Source organism: Pristis pectinata, chromosome 15, assembly GCF_009764475.1.
Source record: "Pristis pectinata isolate sPriPec2 chromosome 15, sPriPec2.1.pri, whole genome shotgun sequence".
Classification (NCBI taxonomy): Eukaryota; Metazoa; Chordata; class Chondrichthyes; order Rhinopristiformes; family Pristidae; genus Pristis; species Pristis pectinata.
In genome coordinates this window covers 8180783-8206361 of record NC_067419.1, presented here as the reverse complement: position 1 = coordinate 8206361, position 25579 = coordinate 8180783, and the positions used below count along the sequence as shown (strand labels likewise).

Sequence of the window (25579 nt, the reverse complement as noted above, 5' to 3'; positions counted from 1 at the left end):
GTAATGATTCCAAGGCAAGGTACAAAAGTTGCTCCTATCCCAGTGGCACCTTGCCCATCCTGAAGTCAAAATTTTTAAAAAAAATTCTCACCTTGAAATATGGTCAACATTTAACGCTTATTCCTAATTACCTTTGGAGGAAATGGAGGTGAGCTGCTGGCTTGGGTCACTGCAGTCCATGTGGGACAGTGAGTTCCAGCATTTCGATCCAATGATGAAGAAGAGTCTGTGATATCATGAAGTCAGACCACACAGAGTCGAAGGGTCACACTGACCTTCAGCCACCAAGTCAATGCAACAATCATATACTTATCCAACCTTATCCCATTTACCAGCACTTGGTCTATAGCCTTCTATGCCTTGGTGACTCAGGTGCTCATCCTGATATTGTTTAAATGTTTTGAGAGTACCTGCCTCCACCACCCTCTCAAACAATGTTCACCTGGGTGAAAAAAATTTCCCAGGTCCCCGCTAACCTTCTTCTTCTTCTATTTAAACCTGTGCCCTCTGCTTAAATATCTCCATTATGGCAACAAAAAACTTCTAGCTAACCACCCCATCTATGCCCTAGATAATCTTGGATTTTGGATCCCTCTATCGGTCTGAGAACACACACACACACACACACACACACACACACACACACACACACACACACACACACACACACACACACACACCAGTATTCATTGAGGGCTCAGCGGTGGAAAGGGTGAGCAGCTTCAAGTTCCTGGGCGTCAACATCTCCGAGGATTTGTCCTGGGCCCAACACATTGATGCTAGCACAAAGAAGGCTGTCAGTGGTTCTACTTCATTAGGAGTTTGAGGAGATTTGATATATCACCAAAGACTCTTGCAAATTTCTATAGAAGTGCAGTGGACAGCATTCTGACTGGTTGCATCACAGCCTGGTATGGAGGCTCCAATGTGCAGAGGCTACAGAGGGTTGTAGACTCAGCCAGCTCCATCATGGACACAAGCCTCCCCGCCATTGAGGATATCTTCAAGAGGTGGTGCCTCAAGAAGGTGGCATCCATCACTAAGGACCCCCACCATCCGGGACATGCCCGCTTCTCATTACTACTATTTAGGGAGGAGGTACAGGAGCCTGAAGACCCACACTCAATGTTTGAGGAACAGCTTCTTTCCCTCCGCCATCAGGTTTCTGAACAGTCCATGAACCCATGAACACTGCCTCGTTATTCCTGTTTTGCACTATTTATATATTTTTGTAATTTATCATAATTTTTATCTCTTGCACTGTACTGCTGCTGCAAAACAACACATTTCACGACATATGTCGATGATAATATACCTGATCCTGATTCTGATTCACTGAGATAATTTTGGTGCTGAGCTTGTCACTATCAGCAAGCCTGCCTCAGATGGAAACGGTGATTGGCCTGGTGATACTGATGACCTCTGTGCTGTTGTTCTAAAGGAAAAGATCACTTTCACATTTCCTATTTGAGGCCCTGGAGCAAACTCACCTTGCAGAGATTTGGGAGGGTCCAAGGCAGCAGACAGGCTGCAGAACAGAGGAAATGTTCTCACTGCCAGAAATGCAGAATACAATGTCCCATTTCATCTTTGTAAAATTCCAGTGCATCACCCTTGAAGTTATGCATGTTTTGTAACTCAGGAATGTAATAAATTCCCATCACTTAACACTGTGGCTTCTGTGGTGACACAAAACCACATCTGTGGGTTTACTCTGAGCTTTTCTGTTTGCAGACCTGTGACTGCAATTGCACAAATGTTGGTTTGTACTGTTTTTTGCAGCCACTTCAAGTAGGCTTCATACTGTGTGAAATTAGCACAAACAGTGATCCACACAAATGTGTTGCATCAGGCAGGGGAAATGTAATCCACCAGTGGTCTCTGTGATGGAGCATCGGAGAGCAGTGGGAGAAATTACCAAGTGAAGCATTTGCTTCCCAAACAGTGAGGTTGGATTTGGTACTGGTATTGGTTTATTATTGTCACTTGTACCGAGGTACAGTGAAAATCTTGTCTTGCATACCATTTGTACAGATCAATTCATTACACAGTGCATTGAGGTAGTACAGGGTAAAAACAATAACAGAATACAGAGTAATGTGTCACAGCCACAGGGAAGTGCATTGCAGGTAGACAATAAGGTGCAAGGTCAAACAAGGTTGATTGTGTGGTTAAGAGTCCACCTCATCGTGTAAGGGAACCATTCAATAGTCTTATCACAGTGGGATAGAATCTGTCCTTGAGCCTGGTGGTATGTGCCCTCGGGCTCCTGTATCTTCTGCCTGATGGGAGAGGGGAAATGAGAGAATGACCCGGGTGGGTGGGTTCTTTGATTATGCTGGCTGCTTCACCAAGGCAGCGAGAGGTGTAGACAGAGTCCATGGAGGGGAGGCTGGTTTCCGTGATGCACTGGGCTGTGTCCATATCTCTCTGCAGTTTCTTGATGTCCTGGGCAGAGCAGTTGCCATACCAAACCATGATGCATCCAGATAGGATGCTTTCTATGGTGCATCAATAAAAATTGGTGTCAAAGGGGACTTGCCAAATTTCTTTAGCGTCCTGAGGAAGTAGAGGTGCTGGTGAGTTTTCTTGGCCATGGCGTTACATGGTTGGACCAGGACAGGCTATTGGTGATGTTCACTCCTAGGAACTTTAAGCTCTCAACCCTCTCAACCTCAACACCATTGATGTAGGCAGGTGCATGTGCACCGCCCCCTTTCCTGAAGTCAATGACCAGCTCTTTTGTTTTTCTGACACTGAGGGAAAGGTTGTTGTCATAACACCATGTCACTAAGCTCTTTATCTCCTTCCTGTACTCAGACATCATTATTTGAGATATGGCCTACTACTTGTAGATGGAGTTAGAGCAGAATCTCTCCACGCAGTCATGAGTATATAGGGAGTAGAGTAGAGGGCTGAGGATTTAGCCTTGTGGGGCACCAATATTGAGAATAATTGTGGTGGAGGTGTTGCTGCCTATCCTCACTGATCGTGGTTGATCGGTCAGAAAGTCAAGGATCCAGTTGCAGAGGGAGGTGTTGAGTCCCAGGTTTCAGAGTTTGGTGATGAGTTTGCTTGGAATTATAGTATTGAAGGTGGAGCTGTAGTCAATAAACAATAGTCTAAAGTGTCTTTACTGTGCAGATGCTCCAGAGATGAGTGTAGGGCCAGGGAGATGGCATCTGCCATTAGAGGTTGTCCAGGAAGCTGGAGGTAATGCATGGCGTGACCAGCCTCTCGAAGCACTTCATGATGGTGGATGTCAGAGCCACTGGTCGGTAGTCATTAAGGCACGTTACCTTGTTTTTCTTTGGTACCAGGATGATAGTGGTCTTCTTAAAACAGGTGGGAACCTGAGATTGAAGCAGGGAGAGGTTAAATATGTCTGCAAATATTTCATTCGTTTGTAGGGATGAGCCTGAATAAGATAGGTTCTGAGAGCACTCAAAGCCCCAGTGGGTAAGGAGGTCAGGATTAGATTTTTCCAGTTTGATCAAAGAAAGGGTCAGAAGGAGGACCAATGGTGAAAAGGTCAAGTTGTTCTGACTGGACAGGGTAAATAGGCAGAGGGGCAGGGCAGTGGGTGAGCAGGGGCAGGTATTTAAACAGCTTCTTCAGAATGCTCAACAGAAATATATCCAGTTGGAAAGAGGAGAAAGAAGAACCATTCATGGTTAACAAAAAATGTCAAGGAAAGTGTTAAATCCAACACAAGAGCTCATAAAGTGACCAGGGCTGGTGGTAGACCAGAGTGAGAGACTGAAAAGGTTAACCAGGAAGGAGAAAACAGGGGAGGGGGAAAGCGGGTAGCTGGGGTAAATGTGGGACCCCTAAAGGGCGAGACTGGGGATTTGACAAAGACATTACAGATAAGTTAAATCAATTCTTCACTGCAAACATCCCAGAGATATCTGACGGGCTGGCTTCAAATAACGATCCCTGTGACCAGGGACAAGGTATTGGAAAAACTAATGGGACTAAATGCAGACAAGTCACCAGGTCCAGATGGCCTGCACATGAGGGTTTTAAAGGAAGTGACTGCGGAGACAGTGGAGACATTGGCTGAAGTTTTTCAAAACAGACCGAGTTCCTGGAAGGTAGCAGTGGATTGGACAACTGCAGGTGCGACGTCGTTGTTCAAGAAAGGAGGAAGAAGAAAAAGTGGGAAACTGCAGGCCTGTTAGCTTATTAACATCTGTTGTGGGTACGATGCTGGAGTCTATAATCAAGGAAGAAATAGCTGGTCATTTACAGAAACCTAATGTAATCAAACTAAGTCAACATGGTTTTGTGAAAGGCACATCACGTTTGACAAATTTGTTTCCGTTCTTTGAGGATGTAACAAGCAGAGTCGATAGAGGGGAAACGGAGAGACGTGGTGTATTTGGATTTCCAGAGCTATCTGACAAGGTGCCATGACTGGTGCACAAGAGAAGAACTTGTGATATTCACCAGAGCCTCAGCTCCTGTGCTCCTGTACAACTCACTAAGTTTCCAGTGTGTGGTTGGTTCCAGTTCATGGCAGACAAGGGAAGTCAGGGACAGCATAAAAGCAAACGAGAAGGCACACAGTGTGGTGAAGATTCTCCCAGACAATTGAGAAACTGACAGAGGACAACTAAAAAAGTTATAAGGGAAGATAAGATGAAACACGAAGGTAAACAAGGCAATAATATAAAAGAAGATTCCAGAAGTTTTTTTTAGATACATAAAGGGAAAGAAAGGGGCAAGAGTGGACATTGGACCGCTGGAAAATGACACTGGAGATGTAGTAATGGGGAACAAGCAAATGACGGAGGAAATGAATGGGTACTTTGCGTCAGTCTTCACAGTGGAAGAGACCAGTAACATGCCAGAAATTCAACAGAGTCCGGGGGAAGAAGTGAGTTCAGTGGGCATTACTAAGGAGGAGGCGTTGGGGAAGCTGAAAGGCCGGAAGGTGGATAAATCACCTGGACCAGATGGACAACATCCCAAGGTTCTGAAAGAGGTAGCTGAAGGGATTGTGGAGGCATTAGTGGTGATCTTTCAGGAATCACTGGAGTCAGGGAGGGTCCCAGAGACCTCCCTCTGTGTCATTGTAAGTATTTGACCTCAAGTGCGCACAAGTGCAGAAGCTGTGAAATTCTACCCAGTTGACTGCCAGATATTTCCTGACGACTGTCCTCCATGGGTTAGTTCCTGAGCGATTGCAATGTGATCGGCGAGTATGGGACTCTGGGTCCTGCCGGTCAAACCCCACCCACAGAACACCATTGAAATGCAGAGAAGCTAAAACCATAGAGGAGGTTAAAGGAAAGTTCAGTACATTTTAGCAAAATTAATATATTAATAAGATGCTTTATCCAAAACTCACCATTTGCTTTGCTGAAGCTGCTTGGATGTAATCTAGCGCTGGTTCAGCATAAACTGCTGAGAAACCACATGTCTCTCACTGGGCAGCATGAGGAACTTTGGGAAGTGGTTGGGAAGTAGCCGGTGAGAACGTGTCAGGAAATTAATGACGTTCATGTCAGAACAACAAGGATTATGAGTCAAGAAATAGTTCACTGGTTTGTGAAGTGTCTGGGAAGATCTGATGATCATAAATATTGTACAAACATAAGTGCATTTTTCTTTCAGATCATGCAATATACCCCTTTTTTGTTCTTTATTTCAGCCTTTATTGCTTATCCCCAATTGTCCTTGCGAAGACAGTGAACAACATGCCGCTGTCCTGGTGAAGGACAGTGTTGCTGGGGAAGTGGGGGGCTCCAGAATTTAGACACAGGATAAGAAAAGAACATCCGCCAACCTCAGGATGTTGTCATTTGAGGAGACTGCACTTGCTATCCTTGTCCTTGGAGGAGGTCACGAGTTTGGGAGGTGCTTTTGGAACAGCCTTGGCACTGCACTTTGTGGATGACGCAGACTCCAGCCAAGGCTGTGTGTGGAGGGGATGAACGACAAGGCCGGTGGATAGGTTGTCTGCAAACCGGGCTGCTTTTTCCCAGTCGGTGCTGAGCTTCCTGAGTATGTCTGGGGCTACACAAATACAGACATGTGAAGAGTATTCACATGCCTGAATATTTCTTGGTCCAAGTGCATGCAGGCGTGGACTACTTCATTACCGAGAAGTTGCTAATGGAATGAAGCAATTTGTGCTCATCAGCAACATCCCCACCTCTTACCTTATGATGGAACGAAGGTCATTGATGAAGCAGGTGAAGAGGACTGTGCCAAGGAACCCCTGCCCCCTGAGGAATTTCAACACTTAGGGATTTTTTAAACAAAGAGATGGCAGTACTGGGCCTAATCTTTGGGAATGTAGCCAAGTGGGAGTGCAATTTGGAGGAAGCTCTGTGGAGTTTCAAGGTAGTTATGGGAAGGTGTGCGAATGTTCTGGAAATGGATGTCCTGAATTGCTGGCGGAAGCTGATTTGAATATCATATGACAGGACCTGGAAGCAGCTACTTAATTAAAGTGGAATAATGAGAGCTTAGGGCCAGTGTGTTTCCATCAGGGTGATAGGTAAAGGCAGCAAGTCCAAGGAACCCTGGGGCTCAAGGGATATCGAGACGTGGATTTAAAATAAAAGGTCATTGGTAATTAGTTTATTATTGTCACATATACCGAGGTACAGTGAAAAACTTTGTTTCCATGCCATCCAGACAGATCATTCCAAACATAAGTACATTAAGGTACTACAAAAGGAAAAGCAATAGCAGAATGCAGAATATAGAGAAAGCGCAGTGCAGGTAGACAATAGAGTGCAAGGGTACGATGAGGTAGATTGAACGATGAAGAGATCAACAGTTCATCTTTATCGTACAAGAGGTCCATTCAAGAGTCTTCTAACAGTGCAATAGAAGCTGTCCTTGAGCCTGGTGGTGCGTGTTCTCAAGCTTTTGTATCTTCTGCCCAATGGGAGGGGGGAGAAGAGAGAATATCCGGGGTGGGAGGGGTCTTTGGTTATGTTGGCTGCTTTACAGGGGCAGCGGGAAGTGTAGACAGAGTCAGAGGAGGGGACAGCAGATTTTGTGATAGACTGGGCTGTATTCACAACTCTCTGCAATTTCTTGTGGTCTTGGGCAGAGGAGTTGTTATGTAGCAGGTACTGAAGAAAGGGAGGCACTTCAAGTGAAGGGGGGGTACTTCTAAAAGGAATGTAGCAAAGGGGGACGCTGGCAGACAAGATCAAGGAAAATCCGAAAGAATTTCATGTATTTGAAGGGCAAGAGCTCAACCAGGGAAAGAGTAGGGTATATCTGCGACCAAAATGGTAATCTGAGTGTGGGTGAGGTCTTCAATGAATACTTCACATCTGTATTTATTAACGAGAAGGACATTGCCGCTGGAGAATTCAGGGAGGAGGGTGGTGGACTTCTAGAACATGTTATCATTAAACAGGAGGAGATATTAGAAGTCTTAGCAGGCTTAGAGTTGGATAAATCACCAAGACCTGATGAGATGTATCACAGGTTGGTGTGGGAGGCAAAGGCAAAGGTGACAGTGATTTTTAAATCTTTGCTAGTCATAGGTGAGGTGTCAAATGATGGGAGAACAACAAGTGTGAATCAGAATCAGGTTTATTACCACTGACATATGTCGTGAAATTTGTTGTTTTGTGGCAGCAGTACAGTGCAAGACATAAAGTTACAAAAATAAATAATGCAAGAGAGGAATAACGAGGCAGTGTTTATGGGTTCATGGACCATTCAAAAATCTGATGGCGGAGGGGAAGAAGCTGTTCCTGAATCATTGAGTGTGGGTCTTCAGGCTCCTGTACCTCCTCCCCGATGGTAGTAACGTGAAGAGGGCATGTCCCGGATGGTGAGGGTCCTTAATAATGGATGCCGCCTTCTTGAGGCACCGCCTCTCGAAGATGTCCTCGATGTCCTCGATCACAGGGGGATCTTGATAAGCTGAGTAAGTGGGCCAAGGAATGGCAAATGGAGTTCAATTTGGATAAGTGTGATGTGTCACACTTTGGAAAGTCAAATCGAGGTAGGACTTTCACAATGAATGGTAGGGCCCTGGAGAGTGTTGTAGAACAGTGGGACCTTGAAGTACAAGTACATGGTTCACTGAAAGTGGAGTCATTGATTAGACAGGGTTGAGCTGGCTGAGTGTACAACCCTCTGCAGCCTCTTTCGATCCTGAACATTGGAGCCTCCATACAACCACAACCTCCGGTGATACAACCAGTCAGAATGCTCTCCACCATATATCCATAGAAATTTGCAAGAGTCTTTGGTGACATACCGAATCTCCTCAAACTCCAAATGAAGTAGAGCCACTGGCATGCCTTCTTCGTGATTGCATCAACGTGTTGGGCCCAGGATAGATTCTCTGAGAAGCTGACGCCCAGGAACTCAAAGTTGCACATGCTTTCCACTGCTGACCCTTCAATAAAAACCGGTGTGTGTTCTTCTGAACCTATGAGTCCAATCTCAGTTGTAGGAGAGTTATTAGAAAAATATTCCGAGGAACAGGATTAATCTACACTTCCAGCAGTTGATCAAAGATGGTCAACATACCTTTGTCAGGGGGAGATCCCATCTGACTAATTTGACAGAATTTTTCCAAGAGGCAACATAATGCATTGATGAGGGCAGTGAGGTTGGTTTAGTCTCAATGAAGTAAGGCCATTGACAGTGTCCCACATGGAAAACTGGTCCAAATGGTTCCAGGCTATGAGATTCAAGACTAATTCTCAAATCAGATCCAAAATTAGCTGGGTAATAGGAGATGGAGGGTGATGGTGTCGGGTTTCTCTTCTGTGATTGGAAACCTGTGACAAGTGGTATACCACATCAATCAGTGCTGAGACTTTTCCTCTCCATCGTGTACATGAATGATATGGATGTGGGTGTCGGAGGTACAAGCAGTCAGTCTGCAGATGACATGAAAATTAGTGGTCTTGTTGATAGTCAGGAGGACAATCTTGGGCAGAGCAATAGCATGGCATTTAATCCTGAAAAGTGTGAGGTGATGCATGTTGGGAGGACTAATATGCATTGGGCATGAACAGTGAATGGTAGGGCCCTCAGGAACCTTGAGAAATAGAGGGACCTTGATGTACAAATCCATGGATCCCTGAAGGGCAGCACAAGTAGATAAGGTGGGAAAGAAGGCATACAGGATATTTACCTTCATTAGCCAAGCCTTAGAATAATGGGAGCAAAATATGGGACAACTTTATAAAATGTTAGTCAGTCTTAGATTAGGGTGTGATTGCACCAGAGAAGGTGCAGAGGAGTATCACCAGGATATCGCCCTGCGTTGAAGAGCTTTGAAGCCAGTGGTAGAGGAAATATAAGAGGCCAGAGAAATATAGGACTGCAGATGCTGGAATCTAGATGAAAAACACAATGATGCTGGAGGAACTCAGCAGGCCAGACAGCATCCATGGAGAAAAGCAGGCGGTCAACGTTTTGGGTCGGGACCCTTCCTCAGTCCTGAAGAAAGGTCCTGACCCAAAACAATGACAGACTGCTTTATGCTGCCTGGCCTGCTGAGTTCCTCCAGTGTCATCGTGTTTTCATTGAAATAAAAGAGGCCACCTTCACAGAACAAGTGTTGGGAACTGTTTCTTCCATTATCCATTCCACAAAGGGCAGGTAGTGCAGCAAAGTCCGACTGAAAGGAACGTTGCGTGTCAGAGAGGCCAGGCCCATCCTTTGCAACACCGGAAACCTCAGGGGGTAGTGACGCCTGGTGTTTAGTCACTTCAGTTCCCCACACAGCTCGATGCAGCCGCATGCACAGGTGGCCATCAAGACAAGGGCAAGGGCACTCTCTGGGGATCTGTGCATGGTGATCAGTCAGACATTCTCTGCCCGGGTCAACCGAAGATGGCTCGGACACCGCCATGAGGCGGGAGTGAGGTCTGGGGTACAGCAACACTGAGAGCACCTCACACCCGATGACCGGGTTCCTGCCTGCCACCGCGAGGCGGCACTGCTCGCGTGGTCCCGATATCTGTCTGGTGGTGCCTGTCCACTCCAGACGATTTGCGCTGTATGCACCGGCTTCTCCAAACTCAGATCCTCGGCACCTTCAGTGGACCGGTCGGGCCAGCTGCCAAAGAGCGTGGACTCGCCCTTCCTGCGGTTGATTGCGGCACCTCCCCCCGACCCCTACCGCCTCGCCAGGCCAGCTCAAACCGGTCGCAGACGCTGATCAATCTGCGCACCGACCATGGATCCGAGCAGAAGATAACGAGATGAATCAGAAGGTGGCCCCTGTAATTCCCAAGACAGAGGAGCAGGGGGAGCGGGCCACAGCTCTACAGAGTACAGCAGCCTTGAGATAATCAGGTTTCCTCCCAGTTATTGGGAAGGAACGCCATTCCCGTGGCCCCAGTCTTTGCTTGACCTTTCCAATCTGTCCTGACCAATTCTTGTCACACACCGCGGCCCTCCAAACCAGACCCCCGGCACCTTCAGGTAGTCAGACCTGAGAGTGAAGGGGAACGGTGGGATTGGCCGGGTCAGTTGCCGAGGAGCAGGTCCTCGCTCTTCGCGCGTTTGACTCCGGACCCCCGGTGCCAACTCGAACCGGTCGCAGGTGTGGATCAATCTGCAAACTGACCGTGGAAATCAAGCAGAAGGTGGCGGCGTCGTGTATGTACAGCGATGGTTTGACTTGTGTGCCTCCACCCCCGGCAACGTCACCCTGTTGTGCTCTCGTCCTTCCTGGTGGATTCGGCAATGGGTTCCAAGCAACACACAGGGGAGAGCAGACAACGCTGACTGACTCCAGACTTGATGGGTAAACTGTCTCCCACCCACTGATTTGGACTGCACTGTGGATATCTGTGTAGAGCAGCTGGGTCCAATTCCTGATTCCCTCCCCAAAAATCCGTTTTGGAGAGCACGTCCAGCATGTACATGTGTGAAATCCTGTCGAAGGCCTTCTCCTGGTCCATGTGGACCAGACAGATGTCCACCCCTCTGTCCTTTTGTTTATTTCGAAAAATGAACTTTATTCATAATAAAAACTACATACAAAGGAAGAAACAGTGCAAAAACAAAACCTTAAGATTCATGGTCGTTACATTCAGCAGTGTAAACTTTAAAGAAAAAACACACAAACAAACGTAGCACCATTGCCCCTTACGCGGGTCCCTGAGATGATACGCCTTTCATTGTTCAAGGGCCTTCCCCACCCAACTCTGCCCCTCCATGCACGGTAGTGGAAGGAGCCTTGACTGTGGGCCTTCCCCACCAAGCCTGAGCATCAGCTGCCCCGAGCTTCAGTGCGCCCCTCAGCACGTCCTCCTGCGGCCTGGGACTGTGCCAGTCAGCAGCATTCCCTTACGGACATCTCACTGTGCTGGAAGACCAACAGGTTTCGGGCAGGCCAAAAGGGTGTCACTCACTGAGTTGACGACCTTCCAACAGCACCTGATGTCTGTCTTCGCCCCTCTGTACTGCATGTGCTGGGAGAGGGTTCAGGGGTGCTCTGCAGTGACCCTCAGCTTCACGCCAGGGTTGGCTGGTGTACAAACGCCAACCTCAATCAAGTGAATGTGGTCACCACACCTGTGAAGGAAGGTAAGTCCTGTTATTTATTTTCATGTTTTTAACAACATGTTTCAATATGCTTTTAGTTCAATTGAATTTTATTTTTAAACTTTTTATTTGATGAAGTTATTTCAATCTAATTGAACAGTTTTGAAATTAGAGACATTTAAAAAGCGTTAAAAACCCTTATCCTGCCCTGAGTGTAGGTCAGATCCAGGATGAATCAGCCCATGGAATTAAAAATCATGATTTGATATTGTGGCCGAGAATTTGCATAGACTGAACATAGAACATAGTACATTACAGCGCAGTACAGTCCCTTCGGCCCACAATGTTGTGCCAACATTTTAACCTGCTCTAAGATCTGTCTAACTCTTACCTCCCACATAGCCCCCTATTTTTCTATCATTCATGTGTCTATCTAAGAGTCTCTTAAATGCTCCTCTCTGTCCCTGGAGAAGATCACTGATCAGGAAGTGAGAGACTGAAGGATATAAGGAGAATGTGTTCAAGAGACAGTTCAAGAGAACAATTGAATAGTCAAGTCAATATTAAGAGGGGCTTGAATGACAGCAAAATGGAGGGGTACGGGCATTCTGTGGGTAGGAGGGATTAGCTATGTCGGCACAACTTTGTAGGCCGAAAGGCCTGTTCTGTGCTGTACCTCTCTATGTTCTATGTTCCTTTTCTTGGGTTTTGAGAGTAGAGAGGCTCACAAGGAAGAGTTGTGGCAAAAAACACAGCACTCCAGGGCAGAGAAAACATGATTCAATTACCAAGCAGTATAAGAGTTCTTAACTTTATCTGTCTTTCCTCCATGTTGCAGATCAAAATCATCAAACAAGGAAAAAACACCTAAAGATACACAGTGGTGGCAGTATCAGAGAACACCTTGCCAGCTTAAAAAACGTAATTAAACCAACACATCTTCCGACCATGGAACCTGGAGCGGGCAATAAAACGCAGCAGCATACACGGCAAAAGCGCTTTTTGTCCTACCCAAGATTTGTGGAGGTCATGGTCACTGCTGACAGCAAAATGGTCTATCACCATGGGAAGAATTTGCAGCACTACATTTTAACACTTATGTCAATAGTAAGTAAGCCTCAGCAATTGACGTTGTGTGCTTGTGTCAATGTAGGAGAAACAGTGCAGATGTGATTTATACCTCTGTTTTGTTTGTAACTGCTGCTTCTCCCTCTCCCTCCCCTTCCTTCACCTTGTGCCTCCCTCCCCTCCAACTCTTTCCCTCAACCATCTCCTCCTGACAACTTTCCCTCCCCCCACTGTCTGACACAGTATCACCAAACTCAACACTGATGTACTTGTTTCCCTGAAATGCAGCTGCTATTATCATTGAAAGTGAATATATCTCAAACAAAAATATTGTTAAAATTAAACCTACCACATTTAATGGAAAGAATCAATGAAAATAAATGTTGTTAATAATCTGAACCTCAACAGATTTAGTATTTAGCATACAGATTGAAGTGATGTCAGAGCAAAACATTGTGGGAGTAATACTCTATCCCTCAGATACCATTAATAGATGTGATAAATGTAGAAGAAGATGATAATGTATAATCTTAATATATTCCAACTTCCCAGAGCACAGCATTTGTTTGTTATGAGTACAGCTTGTGAAACTTGTGTTGCCAAACATTGAAGCCATGTCATATCCACTTGTCCACTGCTTTAATGGGGCTCCTACCCCAGTATACCTGGGTTAACTTCTGAGTTGATGGCCTGTAGAATATCCTGCAAATGCCTGAAGCAGTGTGGAAGATTCAAGTGGTGATCCTCTCATTGCTGCCTGTGAAATTTGGGACCCATGTTGTGTACATGACCCAATGCTTCAAAAAACTTGCAATATGGTTTGCCAAGAGCTTGGGTGATATTCTTGGAAGATATGAAGAGGCAACAAATAAGTGTCAACACTTCGGCTGTCTCAGTGAATGTCCAGCTCTGGTAGTAGTTAGGGTAGGGGGTGGATAATGTTTCAGATGCAGAACATTTTTATTTAAAGAGAACTGCCTCCCATAATTCAGCTTGAATGGCAAGGTTAACTTTCTGTTGAGTATTGGTATTGGTTTTGGTATTCGTTTATTATTGTCACTTGTACCAAGTTACAGTGAAAAATTATCTTGCAGATCAATTCATTACACAATGCGTTGAGGTAGTACAGGTTAAAAACAATAACAGAATACAGAGTAAAGTGTCACAGCTGCAGAGGAAGTGCATTGTAGGTAGACAATAAGCTGCAAGGTCATAACAAGGTGGATTGTTAGGTCAAGAGTCCATGTCATCGTATAAGAGAACCGTTCAATAGTCTTATCACCGTGGGATAGAAGCTGTCCTTGAGCCTGGTAGTACATGCCCTCAGGTTCCCGTATCTTCTGCTTGATGGGAGGGGGGAGAAGAGAGAATGACCCAGGTGGGTGGGGTCTTTGATTATGCTGGCTGCTTCACCAAGGCAGCGAGAGGTATAGACAGAGCCTATGGAGGGCAGGCTGGTTTCCATAATGCTTTGGGCTGTGTCCATAACTCTCTGCAGTTTCTTGCGGTCCTGGGCAGAGCAGTTGCCATACCAAGCCATGATGCATCCAGATATGATGCTTTCTATGGGGCATCGAAAGGGGAGCTCAGCAGAGCAGTATGTCGAACCAGGTCGATTCTATCCAAGAGCCAGGATCCATGCCCTAACTCAGGATGGGATGGGAGCTGTTCAGGGGCCAATCTATGACTTAAGCAGATAGTCCTTTCTGGAGAGGGCAGTCTGGTGGGGGATCTGAGTGGGCGGGTTGGGGGGGGGGGATAGTGTTCCTATGGAGAGGCAGTGCTGATAAGGCAATTGCCTGCTCCCTGGACCGGTCCCATCTCTGTGCATCGGCCAGGCCACCCAAGCCTTGGAAAGTTGATGCCTCCAGGGAGCCCTGCGTGGATCTGATGAGTGTGCAGCCATGGGTGTGCCAGCTGCGCCTGCCCTCGTCCTGTCTCCGCTAAGTCTGGGGGTTTGCCAGGTGAAGGCAGCTTTTATTACACAGACTTCCATAGCAAAAAACAATGCCGATGCTGGAAATGTGAAATCGAACCAGCAAAATAAGGAAACACTCAGCAGGTCGGGCAGCACCTGTGGAGAGAGGGACAGAGCAAATGCTTCAGGGCAAAGGGCCTGCTCTGATGGAGGGTCTTTGATCGGAAGTGTTATCTCTGTTTCTCTTTTCACAGATGAATGGTTCCCTTATACGATGAGATGGACTCTGACTTCATGATCTACCTTGTTGTGACCTTGCACCTTATTGTCTACCTGCACTGCACTTTCTCTGTAGCTGTGACACTTTCCTCTGTACTGTTATTGTTTTTATCTGTACTACCTCAATGTAACTGCACTGTGTAATGAATTGACCTGTACGATCGATATGCAAGACAGGTTTTTCACTGTACCTCGGTACAAGTGACAATAATAAACCAATACCAATACCTGCTGAGTGTTTCCAGAATTTACCATTTGTAATACACATCAGTTTTATCTGTACAGGTTCCCATCTGTACCCATCCTGTACAGTTTCAAACCTCCAGATGTTACCAACAGTAGCTTCCTCTTCACTTTCCTCTGAGGTTTGACTTTTTAAATCCACCAGAGGTAGCCCATCACACCTTCAACTCTGTAGACTCTAGGGTCTAGGATAACTTACTGAAATCTAACTGAATCTCTGCCTCGCTTCTACTTGAAGAAACTTCTTAAACACTTATATGCCACTTGTCCTAATAGGTGATCTCTCTGTCATTTTGGCTGATTTTGTGCAGGATGTTGTTTAAAGCTCTTTGTTTGGTTACTATTGTGAATCATTTTTATTTGGCTTATGAAACTCAAGGTCCCCAATCATCTGCAAAACTTGATTTATTTGCCTGCTTAAGGTGAACTAGCCATGCACGTCTTCAATGTAGCAATCAGCTGAGCAAGAAAGCTTTCATTTCTCCCCGTCCTTTCTCACGTTGCTGACTCCAGCTGCAGCAGTAAATCGTCTCCTGTCCTTACTCATGGCCAGCAGGTAGTGTGCAGGGTAATTGGCCAGGATAAACAGGAACATGGACCCAGGGCGAATCTACAGCCCAGAGGTCCTAACATCAAAGGCAGCAAACTCACTGCTTCCCAGCAAGAGTAGACTAACTTCCCTTGGTTGGGAAACTTATTTCTCAGAACCACATAAATAAATATAAATTTAGAATGTCGCAGGTCAGAAGTTAAGAGGATTGTGTGACCATATCTCCCAGGAAGAAATATCGCCATGGCCAGTTCACAAAGCTACTCTCCTCATTCTCAACTACCTGTCATTAAAACATGTTAAAGTGTGAACTGCAGCTTGTATGTATCTCTTCAACATGGTAAAATGTCGCAAGGTACTTTGTAGGAGTTTGGTCACAGAGATGGGGTCCCAAGGATTATCCTAAAGGTATATGATGGCTGAGGAATTCAGGAATTCAGCTACTGCATTGGCAGAAATCAGATGCAAAACCGACCGCCTTTACAAACTGAAAGAGTGCAACATATCTCATTCTAAAAGCTGATGATGTAGTATCCTGGGTGAGGCCTGTGTCAGTGTGACCCAAGCGATATTTGAGGATGAAAGCAGCACTGTTGACGCATGAGCCTTGCACAGGAATGCTCTGGCTCTGGACTGGTACTGCTCTTGCAGAACTTATCTTTGCAAACTGTGCATTTCTTCTCAGACCCTATTAGCAAAGCTGGCGGGATGGCAGCTCACCCTGCTCTGAATGTATTCTGCCCGGAGGTCACTGACCTGCTCTTTGTGATTTTTGTAAATGACTTAGATGAGGATGTGGAATGGTAGGGTTAGTAAGTTTGCGGATGACACGAAGGTTGGCAGTGTTGTGGATAGTGTAGAAGGTTGCTGTAGGTTACAACTGGACATTGATAGGATGCAGAGCTGGGCTGAGAAGTGGCAGATGGAGTTCAACTTAGAAAAGTGTGAAGTGAAACAATTTGGAAGATCGAATCTGAAGGCAGAATACAAGGTCTTTTAGCTGTGTGGAGGAACAAAGTCCACATCCATAGATCCCTCAAGGTTGCCATGCAGGTCAATAGGGTTGTTAAGAAGGCGTATGGAGTGTTGGCCTTCATTAGTTGAGGTATTGAGTTCAAGAGCCGTGAGGTGTTGTTGCAGCTCTATAGAAATCTGGTTAGAGCACACTTGGAGTATTGTGCTCCGTTCTGGTCACCTCATTACAGGAAGGATGTGGAAGCTATAGAGAGGGTGCAGAGGAGATTTACCAGGATGCTGCCTGGATTAGAGAGCATGTCTTATGAGGATAGGTTGAGTGAGCTGGGGCTTTTATCTTAGGAGCAAAGGAGGATGAGAGGAGACTTGATAGAGTCTTGATAGCGTACAAGATGATAAGAGGCATAGATCGAGTGGACAGTCAGAGACCTTTTTCCCAGGCTGAAATGGCTCACACGAGAGGGCATAATTTTTAAGTGATTGGATTTTAAGTGATTATAAAGGGGATGTCAGGAGTAAGTTTTTTACAGAGAGAGTGGTGGGTGTGTGGAACGCACTGCCGCAGAGGTTGTGGGGGCAGATACATTAGGGGCATTTAAGACACTCTTGGATAGACACATGAATGATAGAAAAAATGGGGGGGTGCTACATGGGAGAGAAGGGTTAGATAGATCTCAGAGCAGGATAAAATGTCGGCACAACATTGTGGGCTGAAGGGCTTGTACTGTGTTGTAATGTTCTATGTTCTATGACACCAGCAATGTTTCTGCTGGCATTGGTTACCAGCTGGTATCAGTCTGACGCTGCAGCACATGCTCGAAGACAGGGCACCCACCCAGCCCAAGATTCTCGCTGCTTCATCGGTGACCTTTGTTGCATCATAAGGTCTGGTTGTTTGGTGATGAGTGCACAGTATCCAGTGCTACTCACACCTCCTCAGCAAAATGTACCAGTCCATGCCTGTATACAGCAAGACCTAGACAACATCTGGACATGGGGTGACACTGTCTAATAGGAGATGATGCTGCTGGTACAAAATTCATGCCACAGAAGTGCAAGGAAATGACAACCTCCACCTCCCTAATAGGTCCTACCCATCTGAGAACCAAGAATGGTAAACTTATCAAGGACACTAGAAGGTAAAATCTGGAAAAACTCATCAACCATGACTCTGTTAAAACATGAGTGCCCTTGACTCCATCCCACAGCAGCGTCCCTGAGCCAGTCTCTTTGTTAATGTCTTTAAACACAGCGAGGAGGAATTTCAGTCATCAGTTCATAACATCAGCACACAGTTTCAAGAAGGGAAGGACATGCTGGAGGATGTTGGAGACACCATACTCGTGATCACCTTCAGTACCTACAGAGGCTCTGCCTATCGCCTGTTGTGCGGAGAATTTGTGACCAGTGGTCAAGGAGCACCTCCTGAATTGCAAAGTGGACGTGATCATCACTGAGCAACAACTGCAAGGGAAAGCAGGGAGCAACACTATATGATGTCTGACTGAAAAAAAACCTTTGGCTTTTTTTTATTCCAAAATAAACTTTATTCATCATAAAAAACAAACTATATACAACAATAATACAGTGCAAACCTTTACATTCATGTACGGATCAATCATTTGAGTTACCTTTTTATATAAAAAACACAGCACTGATGCCACTCATGTGGCTTCCTGGGGTGCTACCCCAATCCCATATTTACAATATTTAAGGGGCTTTCTCACCTGACCCCGCCCCTCCCTCTCCAGTGGCAGAAGAACCCTAAACTGTAGTCCTTCCCCAACGAGCCCTTGCGTTGGCTGAACCCAGCTTCAGTGCGTCCCTCAGCACGTACTCCTGCAGCCCGGAATGTTCCAGTCGGCAGCATTCCCCTACGGACATCTCGCAGTGCTGGGAGACCAACAAGTTTCGGGCAGACCAAAGGGCATCTCTCACCGAGTTGCTGACCTTCCAGCAGTAGTTGATGTCCGTCTCTGTGTGTATCCCTGGGAACAACCTGTAGGTCAGAGAATTCTCTGTTACACAGCTGCTGGGGATGAAACGTGACAAGGACCCTTGCATCTTTCGCCACACCTTCCTCACAGACCCACAGCAGGCAAAGAGGTGGGTGACCGTCTCTTCCCCAGTGCAGTCCTCCTGGGGGCAGCACGCACTTGGACTGATGTTTCGACCATGCAGGAAGGATCTGACTGGGAGGGCACCCCTTACCGCCAGCCAAGCGAGGCCTTGGTGCTTGTTGGTGAGTTCTGGCGATGAGGCATTCTGCCAGATGGTCTGGACAGTCTGCTCAGGGAACCACCCCACAGTATCCATTGACTCCTTTTCCTGCAGTGTCTGCAGGATGTTCCCTGCTGACCACTGCCTGATGGACTTGTGGCCAAGGGTGTTGGTCTGGAAGAACTTTTCCACGAAGGACAGGTATTGCGGCAACATCCAGCTGACTGGGGCGTTGCGCGGCAGTGGGGCCAGGCCCATCCTTCGCAACATCGGGGACAAGTAGAACCTCGGCACGTCGTGACACTTGGTGCCTATGTAACTTTGGTTCCACACACAGCCTGATGCAGCCACAGATGAAGGTGGTCATCAGGATGAGGGCGACATTGCCCCCATTGTCCAGGAACTTGTGCATGGTGACCCGTCGGATCCACTCCATCTTGGATCCCCAGATGAACCGGAAAACGACACCGGTGATTTCCAAGCCAGAGGAGCGAGGAACAGACCACACCTGCGCCAAGTATAGCAGCCCTGAGAGCGCCTCACACCTGATGACCAAGTTCTTCCCAGTTATTGAGAGGGAGCGCTGTTCTCACTGTCCCAGTCTCTGCTTCACCTTCCCAATCCGCTCCCGCCAATTATTGTTGCACACCCCAGCTCCTCCGAACCAGATCCCCAGCACCTTCAGGTGACTCCATCAATCAAGAGCATACTGCGGAGTATCCTTCAGATTTGGCTGAGAAAAACACGGTAGTATAGCGGTTAGCGTAACACTATTACAGCACCAGCTATAATAGGTTCATTGAACCTTGAATAGGTTCAATTCCGGCCGCTGTCCGTAAGGAGTTTGTATGTTCTCCCCGTGTCTGTGTGGGTTTCCTCCGGGTGCTCCAGTTTCCTCCCACATTCCAAAGACGTATGGGTTAGGAAGTTGTGGGCATGCTATGTTGGTGCCAGAAGTGTGGTGACACTTGCAGACTGCCCCCAGAACACTCTACACAAAAGATGCATTTCACTGTGTGTTTTGATGTACATGTGACTAATAAATAACTATCTACTGTATATCTATCTATATCTACCTCCATCTTACGTCTGCTTCATGAAGAAGTACGAGCTGCAACCTCAACGAGTGGATCCATGACAGAGCCAATCAAAGTCGCGGACTGCTGTGAGACAAGGCTGCGTCATTGCACCAACACCTCTGTTGGTCCCTGTCACCACCTTGCCTCCAGAGTCCTCCCACTGGATGGAACTGATTGACAGCACTGATGGGAAGCTGTTCAACCCACATTGCCTTCCCTCTATAACCAAGGCCACTGCAGCTTCACCGACTGAGCTGCAGAGCATGCAGCGCTTGCAAGCGTGTACGTTCAGAGGTCAGAGTCAATCACAGATCTCCTTCGTGGAAACACAAGACAACAGGCCTCGCCCTTAACACCTGCAAAACAGATATTTCCACCAGCCTGCCCCCCGACAAGAAACGTCGATGACAGGACCCTGCAGAATGTGAGTCACTTCCCATATCCCGGGTGCCACCTTCCCACTGAGGCAGGCATCAGTGATCATCTTCACCCCCAGTGTGCTGGCACTGCCTTTATCTGTCTGAGGGTGTATGAAGATCAGGAACTCAAACCCGGCACAGAGCTCTAGTCTACCATTCAGCAGTGATCTCTGTCCTCCAGCAGGAATCTCAAAACACTGGTACTGGTATTGGTTTATTATTGTTACTTGTACCGAGGTACAGTGAAAAACTTGTCTTGCATACTGTTTGTGCAGATCAATTCATTACACAGTGCATTGAGGTAGTACAGGATAAAAACAATAACAGAATACAGAGTAGAGTGTCACAGCTACAGGGAAGTGCATTGCAGGTAGACAATAAGGTGCAAGGTCAAACAAGGTAGATTGTGAGGTCAAGAGTCCATCTCATTGCATAAGGGAACCGTTCACAGTGATAAGACTATTGAACAGTTCTCTTATACAATGTGGATAGGTACCACCAACACTGTCTCAGCAAACCCTCGGAATGCAATGACAGGGATATAAATAAAACTAATGTCAGGATCCTCTCCCAGGCCAACATTCCCAACACTCAGGCTCTGGTCACACTCCAGCCCTGATTCAGGGTCTCGACCCGGAAGGTCAACCACTCCTTTCCTCCAGCAGCTTATTCTTGACTCCAGTCACAGGCCACTTTGTTTGTGTGCTTGACATCAAACTGCTGGAACAGACACTCTGTTCTGAGTGATTCCCAGATGGAGAGAGGAAATGATTCAACGATGTTCTCAAAGGCTCCTTGAAGAAATGTAACATATACATTGAATTGAGTGAATCATAACCTAGTTGCACCAGCATTAGGACATAGAACTTAGAACATTACAGCAGAGTACAGGCCCTTCGGCCCACAATGTTGTGCTGACATTTTATCCTGCTCTGAGATCTACCTAACTCTTCCCTCCCACATAGCCCTCCACTTTTCTATCATTCATGTGTCTATCTAAGAGTCCCTTAAATGTCCCTGATGTATCTGCCCCTACAACCTCTGCTGGCAGTGCGTTCCATGCACCCACCACTCTCTGTGTAAAAAAACTTACCTCTGACATCTCCCTTGTACCTTCCCCCAATCACCTTAAAATTATACCCCCTCGTGTTAGCTACTGTCTCCCCGGGAAAAAGTCTCTGAGTGTCCATTCGATCTATGCCTCTTATCATCTTGTACACTTATAGAAGTCACCTCTCATCCTCCTTCTCTCCAATGAGAAAAGCCCCAGCTCACTCAACCTATCCTCATAAGACAGTGTGACAGCTTACTGTCAACCATCCAAATGGAAAATACCCATTTCTGGATGGATACACTTACAGCCTCAAACAAGTGAGAAAACCCCAGCAGTCATATCCAATTCCCCATCCTGATCTTAAATCTCTCATTTGTTGTCCACCCATGTAATCTGTCAACAAAATAAAAATGCGACAAGGATCCATATCGTTCCATCCTGGCCTGCAACAAACTGCCAAAATCCTCTCTGTCAAAAGCATTATAACGCAGCCTGTGAGCCACAGCTCAGCTCATGCTTATATCTGCTGATGACCCGGTGCAGTATCCTCGGTTACAAAGCAGGGAGAAATTAATGGGTGTTACATCTCTCTCTCTCCCTCTCTCTCTCTGTCTCTCCGATCTAAAAGAGTTGTAAACCATACTACTTGTACATTAGAGATACAAGAGACTGCGATTTATTGTAATCTGGAGCAAAAAACAAGCTGCTGAAGAACTCAGCAGGTCAGGGGCATTTGCGGAGGCAGAGAGATAGTCCTGATGCAGGGTCTCATCCCGAAACGCCAACCATCTCTCTGCCTCCACAGATGCTGCCTGACCAGCTGAGGTCCTCTGGCAGTTCGTTTTTTGCTCTAATTGTCGATTCGGATGGCTTGTGCCCAAGACTAAACCAACAGGGTCAAATTGTTTAAGCTTGAATTTGTTAATGTAGGGTTGCCAGCTGAGTCCTGTTTCATCTTGAGTCGGAAAACGGGCTCGTCCCACTCGAGAAAATGGAGCACAAAATCAAGTCATCCATTCCCGTGCAACGATCTGTATTTTTAAATTAAATTTAAATTTTATTAGATTTTATTTACAGCATGGTCACACGCACTTCTGGCCCAACGAGTCTGCACCGCCCATTTTAAACTCCAAATTAACCTACCCATACGTCTTTGGAATGTGGGAGGAAACCGGAGCACCCGGCGGAAACCCACGCAGACATGGGGAGAACGTACAAACTCCTTACAGACAGTGACGGGAATCAAACCCCGATCGCTGGCTCTGTAATAACGTCGCACTAACCGCTATGCTACCGTGGTGTTGTCTTCTGGATGAGATCTCATCAAGTAGAAGGAAAATATTTCAGAGAAGAGCACGGTTGCTACCTCCAGTGTCTCAATCTACACTTACGCCTCTATCAACATCATATAAACTGGTTATCTGGACATTATCACACTCTCCCAAGTGTTTCAGAAATAGTTCATCGCTATTAAACTCTTTGAGATAACTTGAGGCTGTGAAAGATGCAATATGATACTTTCTGTTGACACAGACTGAGAACAAATCCACGTCATTCCATCCCTTCCATTTCATCAACAGCACCCCATCCCCCCGCCACCACCCCTGCAATCTTCTTGTCCATTCCTTTTCTATCAAAATTTTGCAAAGGTGTTACTGACGCATTAATCTCGTGCCTTGGGAATTAATCTCTGTGTGGTACACGGCACCTCCGACTACTCAACTGCTGCTCTGTGTAAGGACTTCTGTCATTGACTTTTCATTGAACATAGAACATAGAACGCTACAGCACAGTACAGGCGCTTCAGCCCACAATGTTGTGCCAACATTTTATCCTGCTCTAAGATCTATCTAACCCTTCCCTCCCACATAGCCCTCCATTTCTCTATCATTCATGTGTCTATCTCGGAGTCTGTTAAATGTCCCTAATGTATCTGCCCCTACAACCTCCGCAGGCAGTGCGTTCCATGCACCCACCACTCTCTGTGTAAAAAATTTACCACAATCACCTTAAAATTATGCCCCTTGTGTTAGCCATTGTCGCCCTGGGAAAAAGTCTCTGACTGTCCACTCGATCTATGCCTCTTATCATCTTGTACACCCCTATCAAGTCACCTCTCATCCTCCTCCTCTCCAAAAAGAAAAGCCCTAGCTCACTCAACCTATCCTCATAAGACATGGTCTCCAAACCAGGCAGCATCCTCTGCACCCTCCCTAAAGCTTCCACATCCTTCCTATAATGAGGTGACCAGAACTGAACACAATACTCCAAGTGTGATCTAACCAGAGTCCTATCGAGCTGCAACATTACCTCACAGCTCTTGAACTCACTACCCTGACTAATGAAGGCCAACACACCATACGCCTTCTTAACAACCCTATCAACCTGCAAGGCAACCTTGAGGGACCTATGGACCTGTTGTGAGTTACTGGTGCAGACAAGGCCAACAAGGCTGCTGATCAGCACCGAGACCAGCACCTCAGACTCTTGCTGCAGGCCAGAGTTTTTACCTCCTTATACGTAGGTAAAAGCCAGAGTGAAAATGTTTGTATGCAAAATACAGAACTTACCTCTTGCTTAAAATTTCCCACCACTGAGCCAATTATTGTCAGACGATAATGCTGGAGGAACTCAGCAGGCCAGGCAGCATCTGTGGAGAAAAGCAGGTGGTCAACGTTTTGGGTCAGGACCCTTCTTCAGGACTGAAGATAGGAAAAGGGGAAGCCCAATATATAGGAGGGAAAAGCAGAGCAGTGATAGGTGGACAAAAGAGCAGAGGCGGGGTGGGCACAAGGTGGTGATAGGTAGATACAGATGACAGATGGTGATTCCAGCATCTGCAGTCCTTTGTTTCTCTATTGTCAGACTATCCTGCCTCATGGGCACTTGGATCATGACTATGAATAAACTTCAGAACACAAAACAGCATTGCTTTGCTTTTTAGTAACCTCATGCTGTCTACAATAAGTGTTAGGGGACACTGTCAAATGTGTCCAAATCACTGAATGCAGAGGTTTTCCTGTTTAACTTTCACCATATGTAGTTTATCTGAGGATAATGCCATCACCAGGTAAAGCCTTTAAAAAGACATGGGATGAGAACAGATTGCACAGATTACCAGGGCATCTTCATTCCCAAAAAAAAACATTCTATTTAGATTTCTGAGGCTCCTAAAATTAAAATAAAACTGTTCAAAAGCAGTCCCTTCTCCTTATCCCAACAAGAAATAAAACTGTAATGCAGAAACTTTGTAACGTCCTGATACACATGGCCCGTTTTTACAAGTAGGGCATGGTGTTTAAAGTGTTAACCTGTTGCCGTGAGCCTGCCACCACATCAACAAAAATGTCAGTAATTCAACACCAGCATTTTCCAATTAGAATTGGCTTTTCAACAAATCACGTTTCATTTGTACACTTGCAGAGTTGAGGGGTATGCGACCCCTGGAACTCATGATAAACTAATTAAAACTTAAGGGAAAAAAATTGCTGAGGAAATGGAAGCAATCCACTTAATCAACAAGCAAACAGTTATTTATAAGTTGTGAAAAGCATTCCAATAGTCACTGCAGCGTTCGGCATCTGAAACAGCTTGTGTTCAACTTATAATGTGGGGAGGATTCATAAACTTCCGCAGGCACGGGAGCCCGCTGATATATAGCTGAGAGTCAAAAGTATAATGTGAAAGTAAACGGCCACGTGCTCAGTTCAAATTCGAGTTTGAGTTCTTGCCCATTGTGAGTTGGAGCTAGGAAATGGCCAATCAAACACACTGCCAACCGTCCTGTATGTGATTCCCAAGGCAGCAAACTCATCCTCTGCCACCAGTGAGACAGACTTAGCTTTGCAGCCAACTCTTTCACTCAGAAGCAGGTCGTGAAGACCCCACTGGGCGACTCCCATGGCAGGGCTGCCTCCAGCAGTGCTCTTACTGAAAAGTGAGACCGTAGACTGGAGGAAGAGTGATCATGCATCAAGGAGAGCTTTCAAGCATTTTTTGAACTTCACTGAGAGATTCAGAAACACACAGTGAAATGCATCTTTTGCGTAGAGTGTTCTGGGGGCAGCCTGCAAGTGTCGCCACACTTCCGGCACCAACATAGCATGCCCACAACTTCCTAACCCATACGCCTTTTGGAATGTGGGAGGAAACCGGAGCACCCAGAGGAAATCCACACAGATACGGGGAGAACATACAAACTCCTTACAGACAGCAGCGGGAGTTGAACCTGGGTTGCTGGTGCTGTAATAGCGTTAAGCTAACCGCTGCACTGCC

At 46.3% G+C, this 25579-nt stretch overlaps 1 protein-coding gene across 1 annotated transcript in view; it reads left to right on the top strand.

Annotated features, from left to right (window-relative positions):
• Nucleotides 1-25579, top strand: part of LOC127578169 (A disintegrin and metalloproteinase with thrombospondin motifs 20-like) — a 487994-nt gene that overhangs the window by 144502 nt on the left and 317913 nt on the right. The window contains exons 8-9 of the mRNA XM_052029795.1: nt 4352-4378; nt 12481-12606. Of these exons, the coding sequence (XP_051885755.1) occupies nt 4352-4378; nt 12481-12606 (153 nt within the window). The remainder of the gene's footprint in view (nt 1-4351; nt 4379-12480; nt 12607-25579) is intronic.